Genomic DNA, 18,702 nt, shown 5'->3' with positions numbered 1-18,702 from the left:
ATCTTGAAAATCTGGCAGTCTTTTCTGTTTCAAAGAGGTGGATGTTACATGTGTACTGTACACCTTCAATATAATGATGTTCGTCGGAGCCATAACAGTGGATCACCTAATAGATGAGGCCACCTTATAATGAGGTATTTCATACATAATATTACTATTAAAAACAAAATCAGATCCGTGACCATTTGTGCCTTATAGAATGAAATGCATCATATAGAGGGACCTTATAGTGAGGGGGAGCTGTACAGTCAAACAAATACTGATATGAGCGATAAACTTACCTCAAGCATTATGGAGGCAATCAGATGGACTGCAGCAAAAGTGAGGAGCAATCCACGAAACTGGAATGGTTTATCTTGTAAACGCACCATCTTCAAATAAATTAACATTTACAGTAATGAACAAATTGTGGTCATTCAGTATGACAGTTGATTTTTAGAATTCAAATTAGTTACCACAATATAAAAAAAACAGTACACAGAGGAGTTGAATGATTTAGGAGATGTATTTTCTTTAATCGTTCAGAATCTATGGAAAATTAAAACTATATTGTTCAGATGAATAGAGAATACATGTATTTTTTTAACTTGAATTCAGAGTTGCTTGATTTAATTAGAAGGAAAAAATTTATGATCACAGTTACCTATTACCAGAAACATTGAAGGATTAGTCTGTACAAAGCGTGCTTAACTGTACTGAGTAAATAACATTAAAACTATTGTGTAAAATACATGCCTAACTGTACAAAATGTTAAAAGTAATAATGTATTTGGCTGCATATAAAGTATGCCTAACTGTAATAAGCATTAAAATTAATACTGTATTTGGTTGTGTATAAAGTATGCCTAACTGAACAGACTATTAATATTAATACTGTACAGTGGTCCCCTCTCTTATATGGCCACCCCTTCTGTACCGGGAAAGTGGTCTTATAAGATGAGTGGCCTTTCCAGAGGGGGACTGTATTTATGAGATGTGTATGTATATGTGTATGTAGTAGGAAAGCTACATATAACTTAAAGCAGTTAATATCTTCATTTAAAAGTAGCATTAATTATTAAAATGTTCTTCTTGTCTTAAAACAGTTGTTTCAAGGTAACATTAATTAATAGTTCTTATTCTTAGGCGTGAAATGTGAGTGGGATATTGTTGGCATGCGCATTACAAAACCATTCAAAAATGTTATTTAAACATTGGTACATACGTTGTTTCATATATAAAATAATTCTCTTTCCATTTACTCCATTTTCCCACTGCTACAGAATTTTCTCCTTATCTTTAATGGTCTTTTTTATTTGAATTTTGCCATTAAAAAAATCTTTCAGCAAATGAACTCTCCTTATTGCTGTCAGGCCAAATAACTTTTACTTTTCCTTCTTAAGTATTATTTCTTCATTTATGTGATGACGTGTTAAAGTTTTGTAATGATTTATTTCTATGTTGCTAATTGCAAAGTACAATTTTAATTTTGCAGACAAAACTTTTGTAAACAAAACAACCTTATCATAAAGAAAGGAAGTGATACATGTACTGTCACATGATTGTTCGGTCTTTGTCTGGTACCCTGTTTTGTTCAAGGTTAATCGTTTCTGTGTGTGTGTGTTAATCCACAAAATCTATTTTTAGCCTATCTGAACATGTTATAATGTTGACAATTATGTCAGTCATAACTGTCAATTAAAAAAAAAATCCTGTGTGTGAAGCCCAAAGCTCTATCAAAATATTGCTGACCCATTTCTATCTGACCATGTTGTATTCATGACAATTACATCTGATCGTATTCGACAATTAAAAACAAAAAACTGCTGTGTAAAGGACAAAGCTCTATCAAAACATTGCTGACCCCATTTCCTGCAAACATTGGCATTAATGTTACAATAACCTTAGTAGTACATGTACTTTAGCTAACACTTCTTTCAGTAACGAAAACCTGACATCCGGAAACGGACATCAGAAACATAATTGGACTACTTACCTTACTGTATTTAAATATTGGTTCTGGACACAAATTAATTATAAAATGTGGCCGCTTGTGAGGGGTAAATTTTACATTTGTGCACTAATATGTTGGCCGCTGGTTGTGTTAGAGGGGTGGCTTTTGAACACAAACTCGTCAGTGCCAAGGAATTCTTGCCGCAAAGAGTGAGTGGCCGCTGGTCAGGGTGGCATTTCATGAGGGGGACCACTATTTGGTTGTGTAAAAAACATGCCTAACTGTACAGAATGTTAAAAGTAATAATGTAACTGGCTGTGTATAAAGTAAGCCTTACTATACCAAGTATTAACATTAATATTGTGTTTGGTAGTGTATATAGTAAGCCTAACTGTACAGAGTATTAACATGAATACTTTAGTTGGCTGTGTATAACATATGCTCAACTGTACATTGTATTAACATTAATACTGTATTTGGCTACTTAAAGAGCATGCCTAACTGTAAAGTGTTAAATACTGTCTTTGGTTGTATATAAAGTAAGCCTAACTGTACAGAGCATTAACATTAATACTGCATTTGGCAGTGCAAAAAGCATTCCTAACTGTAAAAAGTGATAAAGTAATATTTGGCTGTGTATAATTATAAAGACTGCGTCAGTAGTACTCTATTTGGATGTACATACATATTTGCAATTCTGTATGTGACTATGAATAAAGTACAACTAACTGTAAAGAATGTTAAAAGCTATACTGTATTTGGCGTAACACTGCATTTGCCTGTTTACAAGCCAGCCTAACTGCAAAGACTGCTAAAACTTGTAACTGCACTTGGCTGTAAATACTGGCTATATATACAGCATGCTGAACTGTCAAGTACTGAAAGTAATATTGTATATGGCTGCACATAAAGCATGCCAAATTGAACAGAGTAATAAAAGAATTTTTGTATTTATCTGTATGCAAAGCATGCCTAACTAAACAAAGTGGTAAAATATTGTATTTGGTCATGTACAAACATGCCTAACTGTACAGAGCTAAAAGTAATGATGTATTTGGCTATATATAAGGCAAGCCTAACTATAGAGAGTGCTAAAAGTAATAATGTTTTTGGAAGCATATAAAGCAACCCAAATGTACAATGTTAATAGTGATAATGTTTTTGGCTGTATGTAAAGCACGCCTATCTCAATGATAATCAAAGTTGTATCTGGCTATGTATAAAATATCTCTGAGTGCAATGTTAAAACTAATCCTGTATTTGGCTGTGTATAAAGCAATTTTATCTGCAGAGTGTGTTAAAAGTAGTACTGTATTTGGCTATGTATAAAGCATATATATCTGTGCAGAGTGAGTTAGAACTAATAATGTATTTGGCTGTGTATAAAGCATGTTTATATGTGCAGAGTGTGTTAAAATTAATCCTGAATTTGGCAGTGTATAAAGCATCTTTATCTGTGCAGAGTGTGTTAAAACTAATCCTGTATTTGGCTGTGTATAAAGCATGTTTATCTGTGCAGCATGAGTTAGAACTAATAATGTATTTGGCTGTGTATAAAGCATGTTTATCTGTGCAGAGTGTGTTAAAACTAATAATGTATTTGGCTGTGTATAAAGCATTTATATCTGTGCAGAGTGTGTTAGAACTAATAATGCATTTGGCTGTGTATAAAGCATGTTTATCTGTGCAGAGTGTGTTAAAACTGATAATGTATTTGGCTGTGTATAAAGCAATTTTATCTGCAGAGTGTGTTAAAAGTAGTACTGTATTTGGCTGTGTATAAAGCATGTATATCTGTGCAGAGTGCGTTAGATCTAATAATGTATTTGGCTGTGTATAAAGCATGTTTATCTGTGCAGAGTGAGTTAGATCTAATAATGTATTTGGCTGTGTATAAAGCATGTTTATCTGTGCAGAGTGTGTCAAAACTAATAATGTATTTGGCTGTGTATAAAGCATGTATATCTGTGCAGAGTGTGTTAGAACTAATAATGCATTTGGCTGTGTATAAAGCATGTTTATCTGTGCAGAGTGTGTTAAAACTAATAATGTATTTGGCTGTGTATAAAGCAATTTTATCTGCAGAGTGTGTTAAAAGTAGTACTGTATTTGGCTGTGTATAAAGCATGTATATCTGTGCAGAGTGAGTTAGATCTAACAATGTATTTGGCTGTGTATAAAGCAGGTTTATCTGTGCAGAGTGTGTTAAAAGTAGTACTGTATTTGGATGTAATACTGTATGTGGCTGTAAGCTTGTTTTGCTACGTATGTATAAGCATTCCTAACTCTGGGCCTGAAAATAGTAGTGGTCAAAGGTTTGGGACCTGCAGCTTTCTCAGTGGGATCCATGAGATAAACCTGTCATAAGTCCATCAGATCTCCCACTTTTCCAAAAAATGAAAATTATAAGTATTCCTCTGCAGTCTCAGACTTGTTTGCTCAAAAAAAGAGGTGGAAAATGTCAACAAATATATATGCAAAATATTGTATATGCAATGTTACTTGAAGACTAAAGTCTGACTATACATCCCCGTTTGTCTGTACCCCCTACTGATTTCAAAAACGAGAATGTTTAATGTGATAAAAAGTGCACAGAACTAAGTCAACTGAATCATTAATTTATAATTTCTAACCTGACTGTGACCAGAATGGCACTAATGCTGGCATCCCCTGCACCACTTCATGCTTAACGGACTTTCCACACTAACACGGCGCCATATTGTGTACACTATAGGCTAGTTTATTTCCATCAGACAACATAATGACTTAGTTCATCCTGTTCGTCAACTGCCGGATAATTCCATGAATTACATAACATTGAGAGTTTGGAATTATATTCCTTTGCATATATGAACATAGAAATTAAACTGCTTGTTAAATCCACATGAAAAGCAAACTTGTAGTTGTCATTATTTTCCTTTGCTTGATTCGACATTGTAAATATCGGAAGCAGATGACTTATGTATATACATCTGTAGTCGCGATACACCCCTTTGCTGAAAATAGACTTGTTCAGAAAATGGAAATGGATCCGAGCATGTCTATTACACTGAAAACTTCCGTTAAGCATGAAACGCGCATAAGATGACAGTGTTAGGGCCATTCTACTCACAATCACGTTAGAAACCATAAATCAGTGAATGAATTGACAAAATTCCTTGCACTTTTTATCACATTAAAGGTTTCCATCATTTAAATCGGTAGGGGGGTACAAACAAACGGGTTTGTATTGTCAGACTAAGGTAACACTTTTGCTGTGGACATCATAGTCTGTCTGGAACAATGTGTGTAGTAAAGTGTGTAAGCCAGTGCTATTTTATTGCTAAATTCAAGTACCCTTCCACATAAATTCCAAGACCTAAAGTCTAATGTCATTCAAAGGAACTTCTACTTATTATTTGGAAAGTCTGAAAAGCTGCAGGAATCCAAAAATGAAAAAAATGGATTCTCAGCAAAAAAGAATACGCCAAATAAGGATGCAAAGTATGGCGAATATCATGTTTGCACATTTAAATAACACTGGAAGACAAATTGACAGTGGATTAAATATGATCAGGATGCAAGAAAAATATTGTGCTCAACCTCTTTAAAATTACCATAATGAGCCGGTAGGTCCAGCACCCAATACCATGGTAAAACAAACTTAAATGTTGTTTTGACTTCAGTTGAATTTATCGAGAGTCATATGACGGTGAAAACAAAGACCATTTAAGACTAGTGGACCTTTAATTCAGATCAGAAAAGAGAGGAAACTGCATTGTTAAATTTTTTTACTTTATTCATTTATTAAAACTGATAATGAAACTATGCTTTTGTATTGAATTTGATGTTCCTCACAACAGCTCAGCAACTTGGACCTGTAATATGCATGTTGGACCTGGCTCCCTCAGAGGGTGACAGGACCTGGACCTGCCACCCATCAACACTATTTTCAAGCCCTGCCAAATGTACACTGATAATAGTAATACTGTATTTGGGTACATATAAAGTAAAGGAGGATCCTCACTGTATGTTCTGCTCATGCTTTTAAAAAAGCAAAGAAAACCTTCATTTACTGCTATGTTATACAACAGTAGCTCTGGATTTAAGCTCTTTGCAGCTGGATGCATGTCATACATGGATAACAAACACAGCACCTTTAAGAAAAGGTTCAACCATTATGACTTACCCCGAAGAACTGTACAAAAGGATCCAGTGGTATCAGCACAAGGAATGTGGAGAAGGCAATTAACAGTATCAGACTGACCAAGTAAGGAACTGAAGTGAAATAAAAATCATTTATTAAAATCTTTGTTAGAAAGGTATTAGTGTACAAATTTTGAAACTTTTAATAACCAACTCCATTTCGATTAACTTTGCAAACTGTAGTATATATAATACTTGCTGAAACATATTTCTTTAAACTAATGATCCATTATCCTCACAACTCCTTTTCTATATTCTGATAAGTTTTGCCACCCTAAAATAAATCATGGCGATCCTCCATGACCTTCCAAAACATCCTTGCAACCCCAATTTGGTTCTCGACCTGGGTGTCGGGAACTACTATTCTAGGATGTTCTATATATATATAAAAAAAACTTTCAGGTCAAGTTTGATGACATCCCATCTTAAGAAAAAATTAAACAGATCACTACTCACAACCTGAAATCACAGTGACAATGACCTTTGACCATTTAACCTTAAATTTGCAGAGATGTTTCATGCCACTGGGTAAACTTGTTTATGATGGCTGATAACAATTCATCAAAGAAAATAAGAGGTAACACAGAACAAAAACTGAAACCACCAAACCTTTCACCAAATCAAACCATTCCGCTATCTAAGTATGACATTTTCAACACGTATCTTTTGTTCTCCAGAGGCTCACAATTCCCTGGTATAATTAAGTCCAATGATCAATATACTTGAACTAAATAGCTGATGCTGGATGGATGGACAGACATGTACTGTAGTTGGTAGTCTTCTTGCTGTTATTTGTCTATGAACGGATAGACATGTACTGTAATTGGTGTCTTGTTGCTGTTATTTGTCTATGAATGATAAACATGTACTGTAATTGGTAGTCTTGTTGTTATTTATCTATGGATGGATAGACATGTACTGTAATTGCTAGCCCCGTTGCTGTTATTTGTCAATGTCTATGAACTGATAGACATACTAGCATACCATAATTGCTAGCCCCATTGCTGTTATCTTTCTATGAATGGACAGACATGTACTGTAATTGCTTGTCTTGTTGCTATTATTTGTCCATGTCTATGAATGGACAGGCATACTAGTATACTGTAATTGCTAGTCTTGTTGCTATTATTTGTCTGTGTCTATGAATAGACAGGCATACTAGTATACTGTAATTGCTAGTCTTGTTGCTATTGTTTGTCTATGTCTATGAATGGACAGGCATACTAGTATACTGTAATTGCTAGTCTTTTGGCTGTTATTTGTCTATGTCTATGAATGGACAGGCATATGTTGCAAATGTTAGCCTTATGCAGTATTCATCCCATGCAAAACAATATCAACAAAATATTCATTTTTTAACATGAAAATCTTGCATCATTATCAAACATGTGTGAGATCTAAATATTTTATAAAAAGGTACTTGTATTTAAGTGTTTCTGGTACAACTAGTACAGATTAATCTAATAATCCTCTGGGAGCCATGGAAACTCAATCATCAATGCCTGACTTGCTCGGTTAAACAGAATGAATAAAGAAAAGGTGACAGGTGTTGTTTGCCTTGACTTTAAAATGGTATTATGATTTAGTCTATCAAAATATCCTTATTTTAAAAAAAATTACAATACTATAATTTTGATGACAATATCATAAAATAGTTGACTTATATTTAACACAGAAGGCAGCATGTGTGTCTATGTAACACTACATCTTCTGCTGCAATTGTTAAGGATGGTATTCCACAAGGGTCAGTATTTGGTCCATTCTTATTTTTAATCTTTTTTATATGCTACTAAGAACTCCAATACAGACCTATTTGCAACAGAAGATCTGGAGATTACTTGACTATGGTGTAAGAACAACATAATTGTTCTAAATCAAAATATGAAAAAGTGCATGTTAATAACCACAGCTCAAAAATTTGGTTCACATGGTCAGAAACATCTGAATTAAATCTTAAGAATACAACCAGTGGACATTTTTCCAATCATAAACTACTTGGTATACAAGGTAAGTTGTTTCTTTTCAGTGTGATGTACAGGTTGATATTAAATGTAAACTGCTTTCTGTTAAGATGGTACTGCTCACCAAAATTAGGAAATACCTCCCTCCTGATGTCAGATTCTTTTATTTTAATGCATACAATCAACAAGTGCTAGATTATTGCCTTAGTGTATGGGGAAACTGTTCCAGACACGACCCTGACATAACTGTAAAATTACAGAAAATAACAACATGCATACTTCTAGATAAACCTTTGGAAACCCTGTTAAAATTTAAGTTGGATACAAATGATGAAAGAACTGATTATAGTAATTCTGTTTTTGTATTACAAAATTCTAAATGTTACATCACTACAATATCTACAAGACAAATGTAGCCATAAACAATCAAATTATGTACTCTCCTCTGCAGAATCTGGAAATCTCCTGCTGCCAAAACTTAAAAACTACAGCCACTAAAGAAGCCTCAGGCTTTCATAAAACCATCCATTCTCTCACTGCTGTTAAAGATAAATGCTTTGACTACATGATTTATAACAAGTATTTAAAAAAAACTTTTGTTAAATAATCAATATATTCTACATAAGTAGATTGTAGAGAAAGCCTCAGGGGAGAATAGTTTTGTACTAAACAAGTTACCTTCAATAAAGAATCATTATTATTATTAGTAGTAGTATTATTATCACTAAATGGAGGCTGTAGATTAAAATTCTGCCCATGTCAGCTTTGGCTTGCTACTGTAGTGCGTCTCTAGACAAGGTAATTTACTCAAAATGTGTCTAAATCAGTGGTTCCCAACTTTTGTTGGCTGTGACCCTAAAAAATAGTTTTTCTGAACCTCATGACCCCATTTTCACATACGTTTTACCACCCAAAAAAAATAATCCTTAAGACCTTCAATGACCCTGATTTGGGATGCAACCTGGGGATTGGGAACCACTGCTCTAATTTGTCTTTCATATGCTAATGTTCCCACTAAATATTACTTAATGAATCTATCTATTGAAAGAAACTGACCATTGCTGTAAATTGGCTTTCTGAATGGTGGGCCTTTGGAGAAGACAAATGCAACAGTCAGGTACTGAAAAGATGACACGGCGAAGATCACAGTGGTTTCCCAGCACACTCTTATATCCAAATTTTTGCTGAGTGGCACTTGTACATACCTGTGTAAAAAATTATAGATAACATCTCAAAATCAAAATAATGTGTTCCATGCATTATAAGGACGTATTATTTTGCATACACAGACAAGAAAGAAATCCAGGTAGATCTCTTTAAAAACAAACTTTAGTCATACAGCAATATTTTGCTAAAATTTCAAATTCTTGTAGAACATGCATGTTAATGATAATGCCAATGACAAGATAGTCATACCCATGTTTCATCATTTGTTGCAGAAACAACAATAAAAGCAGACTATTCAACCGTCAATGCATGCTTTGTTAGTTAACATCAAGAATGATTACTTTTCATGAATTCTGATCTGTGTATACTTTTCTAAACATTCACAAATGCTAGTAATATGGATATAAACAAGCTACCACATTGATTACTGTGTTGATGGTATCTTTTAGAACAATATTTTAATATTTTTCTGGCAAACAATTACTGGTAAAAATATTTACTTTTATTCTTAATTATGAAACTTAAATCAGATTGAAAGGTCTCTTTAAGAAAATTAAAATAGAGGTGATGCTAGATTTATGCCAACTTGATTTATGTGCTTTCATTTTAACGCCATTTAATATGAAGAAATAAGATTCAATTTATATCAGTGTACTCGTTTTTACACCATAATTGTTATTATGAGCTGGGACTCACACACAGCTCTTGCATGTGCATTTACATTACATTCAATTTACGCAGATTTCAACTAATGCCCTAACCTCAAGAACTCATGGCATAAATCAAGAATCACCTGTATATAAAAAAATTCCACTTTTAACAGATATATAGTACTAAAAAAACAATAAGGACATAAAATTAGAGACAATATTATAATTTCTGTATGTGCTCATGGATTTCTTTTCATGCATCAACTCAAAGTTAAGCAAACCTTATTACTTGGCTTGAAAATAACGCTAATCCACCATCCCATCGCATGGTTAATGATCTGGAGAATGATCACTAAAACAGCAGTCACTGTTCTGTTGGGGCAGTGAAAATTACTGCTTGTCACCATCATAACAGCTGAGAAGTTGTCTTAAGTCTGACTTCCATTTAATGATTAATCAATCTTTTTACTGTGTTAGCTGAGCCCCTAACAAAATCCTGTACTTGACAAGGTACAATAAAAGCTCACAGCACAAATGTTAAACAGCTCATCCACTCATCAAGTAAATTAGTGTGATTACTGTCAAAAAAGTCATCGATCACAAGGAATTAGCCTGGCGTACCGTCCCCAAGCACATTTATTTTTTCATGATAACAAAATGTCTTGGGTCTCAGACTAGTATTGAACTATTGGAAAAGTTTGCATTCACCGACTCAATGAATAATCCAGAATTAAACTGAACAATATGCTTTAATATTTACATAGTTATTTATAAACATTCAATGCACTGTGCAATGACAATTACAAACATGTGAGAGTATTTGAAAGGTGCACAGCTTCCCCTGAAAATTAGACGACAAAAAGAATTTTGGCTGAGCATGTCCTAAAAAGCACTTTCTGCTAAGTTTGATCTAATTTGGCCCGTCAGCTTTAGAGAAGCCAAAAATAATAAATCTGGTTAAATGGACAAGAGATGCAGAACCATGACATAAACTCAAACAACCTCCATCCAGGTGAGCTAAAAACACAAAGAATTTTTAAGTGTGTTTAAATTATGCACAACTGTTTAATTTTAAGAATTAAGACTAGAGCTGTAAGGATATCTCTCCTGCTAAAATTCTATGTTCTATTACGATGTATTAGACGGACAAAAACTATGTAAATGGGATGAGATCTGGAGCTACCATGCACTTTTAAATAATAATACATGATCATGGTGAAAACACTTGGTGCCATATAGTTCAGCATACCCTAAGCAAGTCATGGTCTTGACAATTAATTATTAGTCTGGTATCTTGTATTGTAACACTGTCTTCATACCATACTCCACAGAAGTAAAAAAGAACCCAATTACAACCAAAATACAAATCATAACAATATTATACAGAGCGCATATCGATACTCACACGATACTTAAACTTGTTTAATAACCATCATATTGCTAATCAGATCATCAAATATACCAAACATTCAAAGGAAGACTTTATACCATGTGTAGCGGATCACACACAAGATCCCACTGCATAGCAAATTTAATTAATGAGCTGAATAACAAGCAGCAATAGGCATAATGTCCCAAATTCAATTCATCACATAACTGTAAACAATTAACATTTTTACATGACTGGACTGGTTCTGACCAGTTTTAATGTGTACACTTTTGTAATGTAAGCTTTATTTGAACATGGATTTCATGTGCTGCCAAGTATGGGTATTTTTGTGTAGGTTTATTCGCATTTTTAGGTGTCTATGCTCTTAAAGAAAGTAACAGAAAAGAGTGAAAAGCAAGAAGCTTTGTAAAATTCAACAAATAATTTATTTCCCTAGAATACAAAAGTCAAAATGCAAAAAGGAACTTACAGTATTGAGAATTAAATTAAATCCCAAAATAATTATAGAATTTCAGACACAAGTCCAAATAATTTAAAGTTTTGAATAAACTTTAGTAGAAACCAAAAAAGAAGTCCACTGCTGAAGGTGATGATGTGCCTGTGGTAGCCTGTATTGTGTTGTTGTACCAAGAGTCTTTTGTTGAAACACAGTAATATAATTCCAGGTCTGAATTCACTATAAATCCAGTGAATGTCTCTGTCCAAGAATATTATTTTTTAATGGGCACTCTGTATTTCCATATAAAATTCATTATTTGAACAATTTGAAGAAATAAATTCCAAACCAAATGAACTTCAGGACATAACAATGATACAAATTGATTCTGCTAGATCCAATGTATGAAATAACAAGATTATATAGTCTTCTACCTGACCACAGGTCACAAAATAACATTTTCTAATAAACAAAACCCATTACCTAATGGAAAAAAACCTTCCAGAAAGTTCTTAATGTTTACAAAATAAAATGTCAGCTATAATTAGAAAGTCTGTTACTAAAATGATAATATATAACCTGGACAATGTCAGGTACACCAGGTAAATTGTAGGGGAATTCCAAAAACGTAAGACCCATACCCAAATAAACATATTTACTTCTATTAACAATGATCCTGACATTAAACCCAAACACTGAGAGAATATTTTAGCTATGTATTAGTTATGTGCAGAATAAAATAGAAGAATACAAAATTCAGGTCAAAGTAGAAGATACATTTGATTTTGGATAAGGTTAAGTCCAAATACACTGTTACATTGCAATTAGCATATAATGAAATAAAATTTTTTTTAAACAAATACTTAACAAACAATGCAAATTAAATGTACACAACAGCCTATTTTCTATGTTTTATTGACTGAAAACTGAACATGTAAGAATATTGTAATGATCAAAGACAGTTGGAAAAAGCTTCGAAACATCGTGTTTGCCTTTGAAATATAACTGTTTTCCTCAAGCTATGGCCAATGTTTGTACACAATAAAAAGAACACACTTGTTTTATGCATAGTTGATTTGTGCTGATAATGTGTTACCACCTGTACTGGAAAGAGGCATTTAACTGTAGTCTGGGCTTGTGGAATTTGAATTAGGGCTTGTGATTTTTTGTTATAGTCACCAGCTCTGGGCCTGTGTCTAAAACTTTCTTCCTTTCAGCACTCGATGAGTAGGTGACATACTTTATGTTTTGATGCTAACACATTCTCATTTTAAATAATAAGTAGTTCACATTCTAATTTGAAATAATACAGCAGTTCACTGAACACTGTACTTACCAAATCTGAGATCTAAGAAATATCAGTGCAGCCACCAGAATCACTACTGCCAGGACCACCTGTATAAGGATAGACAACAAATTGGACAGCTTGACCAGACTGCCTTCTGGTCGCCGAGCCACTAGTTTGTGGTAGGATTTTGTGTAGCCCACTGAAATATACAGTACACAATAATTTCTAATATGAATTTTATTGACTGAAAATCTGGATACTGAATGGCTTTCAATCTGCTGCATCAACCATTCGCTAAGACAAAAAAAAGCCTGGTCAATGATAACCAAAGAAAAACATCGTATACATATGATATGTGCATAATACACATTATTCTATAAAATAAGCTACTTCAACGTTATACTGAAGACTTTTAACATACTTTAAAGACAAGCATGAACTATTTAGTGCTTTTTCCTTTAAGGGAGGTATGAAGCAAACAAAGGTATAAATCTACTAGGCAAATACTAACACTTAAATTAATGAAAATACAGTCAAATCGGTCACTAGCAGCCACTCATGGGAAAAAGCAAAACTGACCGGTGCACACAGGCAACTGCTGTACCGAGTTTCACCTTTCAAAAGATTGCTTTTTTAACAAATACATCTAGGTTGTGATGAGCTTCTTTTGTTTTTAGTTTTCCTTAGGGGCACAAGATTGAGGCATAAATCCCCTTGGTGTCAGAACTAGGGGTCAGATGGAGTAAAAAACAAACCTGGTGTCAGAACTGGTAATCAAATTATAAATTTGGGGGTCTCTAATGTACAAATGTGTGCTAGTAAGAGAGAGGCATATCAAGTAGATATTTTGGAGTCCTTAACGTGTGAGGTTCTCCTTTTTCTAAACAGGATCTATTCCACAAAATGGTTATTAATTTTTTACAAATTAAATTTTAATTTTTTAACTAGAAAAATGAGATAATTCAAAAACATAACCTAAGCCTGCAGAATGTGAAATGCCGACAAGGCCTTCTTTTGTTTTAACTCCATGGTACGAAAAGAGATACATAGAATTATTGCATTTAATGATTAAACCATAAACTGAGTTTCAGAAACAAACTTTAAAAAAAAACTTGGACCAATTACTGAAGCATGAAACACGTGTCAGTGACCTACTTTTGTGATGTGCATGTAGTATACTTCATGTTGCATTCCCTCACCAAGTTATCTAAATATAACTATATATATATATATATATATATATATATATATATATATATATATATATATATATATATATATGACACAAACAATTTATATGCCTACGAGATCTATCACAAAATTAATCTAAGCCAGTTAAATGTGAAATGTAGGCCACGGTGACATAGTAAGGATGTAGTACTAACAGAGATGCACAGAATCACCTAGTTTGATGATTTTGTCATGAACAGAGTTTGAGAAATAAACTTAAAACACAAAATTTAAAACATGCCAGTGCATCTGTCATTAAATTGTATGACTCCAGTTATGACGGTAGTTAGTGTGTAAATAACCCGAGGTAAACGAAACAACTTAATCACGAAGGTATAACTAATGTACATATATGTACAAAGCTTGCAGCATCATCCCCTCCCCAAAGGGTATTGCTATAGAACCCACTCAGTATTCTTGCCTAGAAACCTTGGAATAAAGAATGGTTGGGATTGGATGAGAGCACTTAGGTAACTCAAGCAATGAAAATAGCTCCCTATAATTTGTATGGGTTAACTAAAATTAAAAATACTGAAAATCAGTTACAATTTTAATTAACTGACAGTCTATGAATAGCTACAGGGTAAAAAAAAAACAACAGACAACAGCGTGTTCCAATTCATATTTTTCAAGTGAAGGATCTTTCATTTTCTGTTTTTAGTAGCTTCAACCATATTTAATGGCAGATTGGAATCATTTGTAGAAAAGCCCTTCATACCAAGGTAACTTTTGTCAAACTGTGGTCAAATTTTCTTCAGAGATTTTTTATAAGTGTGTGGGTGTGATTTGGATTTTTAGTGTAGCTTTAACAATTTTTCAGTCATATCGCTACGATGTCTGCAGTGTGGCAGTTTATAGTAATGTCTAGCACTGGGGCATCATGTTGTGGGCATGTAGCATGACGTCCCACCAAGTCATATTATCCTGACATCAGACTGACCAGTCCTAACACTAACCTCTTAATGCTGAGTGCCGAGCGAGGCAGCTGTTAGTAACATTTTCATAAGTCTTTGGTATGACTCTGCCAGGGTTCAAACCCATGACCTCCTGCATCTGAGGCGGAATATTTAACAAATATTTCAAAGGATTTTTTAAACTTTTAGTAATGGTAGCCATATTTAATCACAAGCTGACTTCATTTGTATAAATCTGAAGGCTCTGATGTCAGAAAATGTTTCTGGAAAATTTAGATAAGATGTTTCTCATAAATCTTTTAAAGTTTTTCTACTTATTTTTAGTAAACCCTATCCAAATTTAATAGTGGATCAAAACCATTGGTATAAATTTTAAAGTCCTTTATGCCTGGATATTCTTTGTCCGATTTCGTCAAGTTCTGTTGACTGGTTTCCGAGAAGTTGTGAAATTTATATATATATTTTTTAGTAATGGGGGAAATATTTGATGGCTGATCGGCATTTTTTTAACATCTCACTTGCTGTTGATGACTTTATTTTTCCAAATTATTAAAAGTCTGCACTGACAGAACAAGACTTAGTCTGAATTTTGTAAGGTATGAAAGGATTCAACAATCCTCAGCTAAAGTGTAACTTTACCAGGTTAATACTTTCAAAGAGATAAGATGGAGTATGATACATATAGGACTGGAGGCAGACTGAAAACCTCAGGATGAAACTGAAAAATTTCATGACTTTTCTCAAAGGAATTTATAAGGAGTAGTGATAAACATCTGCTAAATGTATATGGACACAGGATGGCGGACTCAAGATCATTGCACAAGTAGGTCCAGCATTATAAATTTCCCCAAAATAAAGTACACAGCAATTTTAAGACAGCATTCTATAGGCAGGTGTCGATGAACATTACTCACTGAGAATTGCTACAGTTGTGGTGATGACTAGATCAATATAAAGGAATTGCATATCTGCTAAATCAACTCCAAACTGAAAAGAGAAGACAAAATCATTTAAATGAAAATGAATTATACATACTCTAAAAAATGGGTCACTTGGACCAAATCTAAATTAAGTTTGCATTTTATCAGCATTCCACATTTTGTTTGCAATACAGTCATGTCTGCATTTTATCTCTCTTCTTGTCATTTTTCAGTGATGGTCTCAGATATGCATTTAGATTTTACATTTGTCACTCTATCCACAATTTTATTTTCATTTTTGTCTATTTGGAAATGCATTTGCTATAGCCAAATGTTCTGTTTTAGAGTGTTAAAGGGAGATAACTATTGCTTTTACATTTAATTTTGTTTCACCATTCATTGTTCTACATTCTGAATTTTTCATATGCATTCTCCATTTTCTTAAAATATGCATGCATTATTTCATATGCATTTATTCTGCATTCCATTGCATTCATCTTGCATTATTACCATTTCAATGGTAAAATACCCATTTCAGTTGTATACTTATGAAATATCCAAAACTAAATTTGCGTTTGTAAAATAAATATCCCCCTCAGACATCTGTAGACTAAATATGTCAACTATATTTTCTTCCTTATAAGTCGAGTCTAACTACAAACACACATGGTCCCTGATCTGCTGTCGCAGAATGCTCTGACAGATCAGGGTCTACGTTGTATGTTCTAATGATTACTTCAGCCAAAAAAATCAAAAAAATCAGCATGATGCACTGGCAGGTCTGGGTCTGTGCAGGTTGAAGTTAAACTTGACTTGTGAGTATATATGGCAAGTCAAAAAAGAAAAACTTGCTAAAAGTATGAAAATCTAATTACCAGTAGTTTAATCTTAATATGCACCTGAAAATGCATACAAAAATTTCTACTGAATGCAGTTTGTCTATATTCAGGAGATTCGGAATAATCATGGAAGCATGCTTTCTGATAGGTATGGTACAGTCATATGGACACCTAGTCCAAAAAATAAACTAATGGAATCTCTCTTCGGATCAGTTTCCTAATCTCTGGAATTTGGAAATTCAATAGGTGGCAGCCTGATTATTCTTGGAGATTTCAACTTCCATTTTGACTGTCTTGGAAACCCATACAACCACAAAAACAAATCTCAGATGCCATTAACATTTTCAGCTTCAAACAGTTTGTATTAAAACAAGTATGTATTAAAACAAGTAGAGTCTTTGGACAATGAAAACATGGCAGATGCAGATGTTTTGGGACAAAATGAATCCCATACATCATCTGCTAAACTAAGTGAGGGTTTATGAATTAAATTTATTACTTTTGGGGAATATGAAGAATTTGTTCTCATGAATTACTTAAGGAAAATACACTAAGAAATAGAAACTGTTTCAATATAACACCCTTAAGTTTTGATTTATTCTATTTACTCTGAATGACTACACTGTAATCCAGTTTTAAGCCAACAAGTTTTGTTTTTTATAATTGTCCCACACAGTACAACTTATCTTGTTTCTTTAATCCTAGAGCCCACAACTGCACTCTCTCTCTCTCTCTCTCTCTCTCTCTCTGTGTGTGGATGCAAAGAAAGTAGCACTTACTGTATACAGAATAAGCACTGATGAGAACTGTATAAAGCTATAGAGTGCCATGTACTTGAAGCATCCAAATGATGTCACAAGGGCAGCACGGCCTTCTCTGGAACGAGAGTACATTTATAGTAAATTAATTTTCTCCAAGAGTTCTTACCTGATCAAATTAATGTTACGAAAACAACTCCACTCCACTACCTCTCAAATTCAGCCTTCCAGTAATATATATATATATATATATATATATATATATATATATATATATATATATATATATATATATATATATATATACCAAGGAAAAAAACCCTACAAATTACATCCCCTTTCCACCACAAAGGTGACCACCAATTTCCAGATGTTATCCAGTTTAAACTGAAGTGAAACATCAACATAGATGGTCATATTTGCTGGCAGTGTGGGAGGGTTTGATAGCATCATGGTTGGGTATGTAGTTTCAGGGAATATCACTGACTGTAAGATTTATTTTCCCTGTGGAATACATTCCTCAATCACATTAATATTAGAGAATATGTAATAGGAGGTAATGAGAAGTAGAGAGTATCCAACCTCCACCATGAGCACAATCGCTCCTCTAACATGACAACACAATTAAAAATTATGTGACGTAATGTGATGTCAATACACTGGTAATGAGAAACAAATAACACAGTTTAACAGAGAAAATTCAGGCGAATTAAACAAAAGCTCTGGAGGTCATCTGGTCCACAGCCACCAGATTCAAATCTCCCTCTCTCTGATGCTAGATCTTGTGGACAGCACCTTGAGAAGGTTGACCATGTATGCAAGCCAACAGCTTCAATGATATCTTCAACTGAAATGTTGCATTCAAACTTTCTGCATGACCTACCTAAGCCTAACTGCCAGGGTTTGAAGGGTTATGATGTGTTTCCTGGCTTTTACCAGAAGATGCACTGACAGTGCTCAGTAGTGCTTGAAGTGCATTTCAAAAAGATGACTGGAGGGATTGAATCTTATCCAAAGATGGCAACTTTGTC

General features: G+C 33.7%; 1 protein-coding gene across 5 annotated transcripts in view; it reads right to left on the bottom strand.

Annotated features, from left to right (window-relative positions):
• Window positions 1–18,702, bottom strand: part of LOC149771125 (polyamine-transporting ATPase 13A2-like) — a 59,709-nt gene that overhangs the window by 13,543 nt on the left and 27,464 nt on the right. For all 5 annotated transcript variants that reach the window (XM_089948828.1, XM_089948832.1, XM_089948831.1 and 2 more), the window contains 6 exons: window positions 17,693–17,789; window positions 16,069–16,141; window positions 13,059–13,209; window positions 9,136–9,284; window positions 6,102–6,190; window positions 282–371 (listed from right to left, as the gene is read on the bottom strand). In XM_089948828.1, the coding sequence (XP_089804954.1) occupies window positions 282–371; window positions 6,102–6,190; window positions 9,136–9,284; window positions 13,059–13,209; window positions 16,069–16,141; window positions 17,693–17,789 (649 nt within the window). The remainder of the gene's footprint in view (window positions 1–281; window positions 372–6,101; window positions 6,191–9,135; window positions 9,285–13,058; window positions 13,210–16,068; window positions 16,142–17,692; window positions 17,790–18,702) is intronic.

This window comes from Sinohyriopsis cumingii, unplaced genomic scaffold, assembly GCF_028554795.1.
Source record: "Sinohyriopsis cumingii isolate HCF-2022 unplaced genomic scaffold, ASM2855479v2 utg002115l, whole genome shotgun sequence".
Classification (NCBI taxonomy): Eukaryota; Metazoa; Mollusca; class Bivalvia; order Unionida; family Unionidae; genus Sinohyriopsis; species Sinohyriopsis cumingii.
This window is presented reverse-complemented; position numbering and strand designations above follow the sequence as displayed.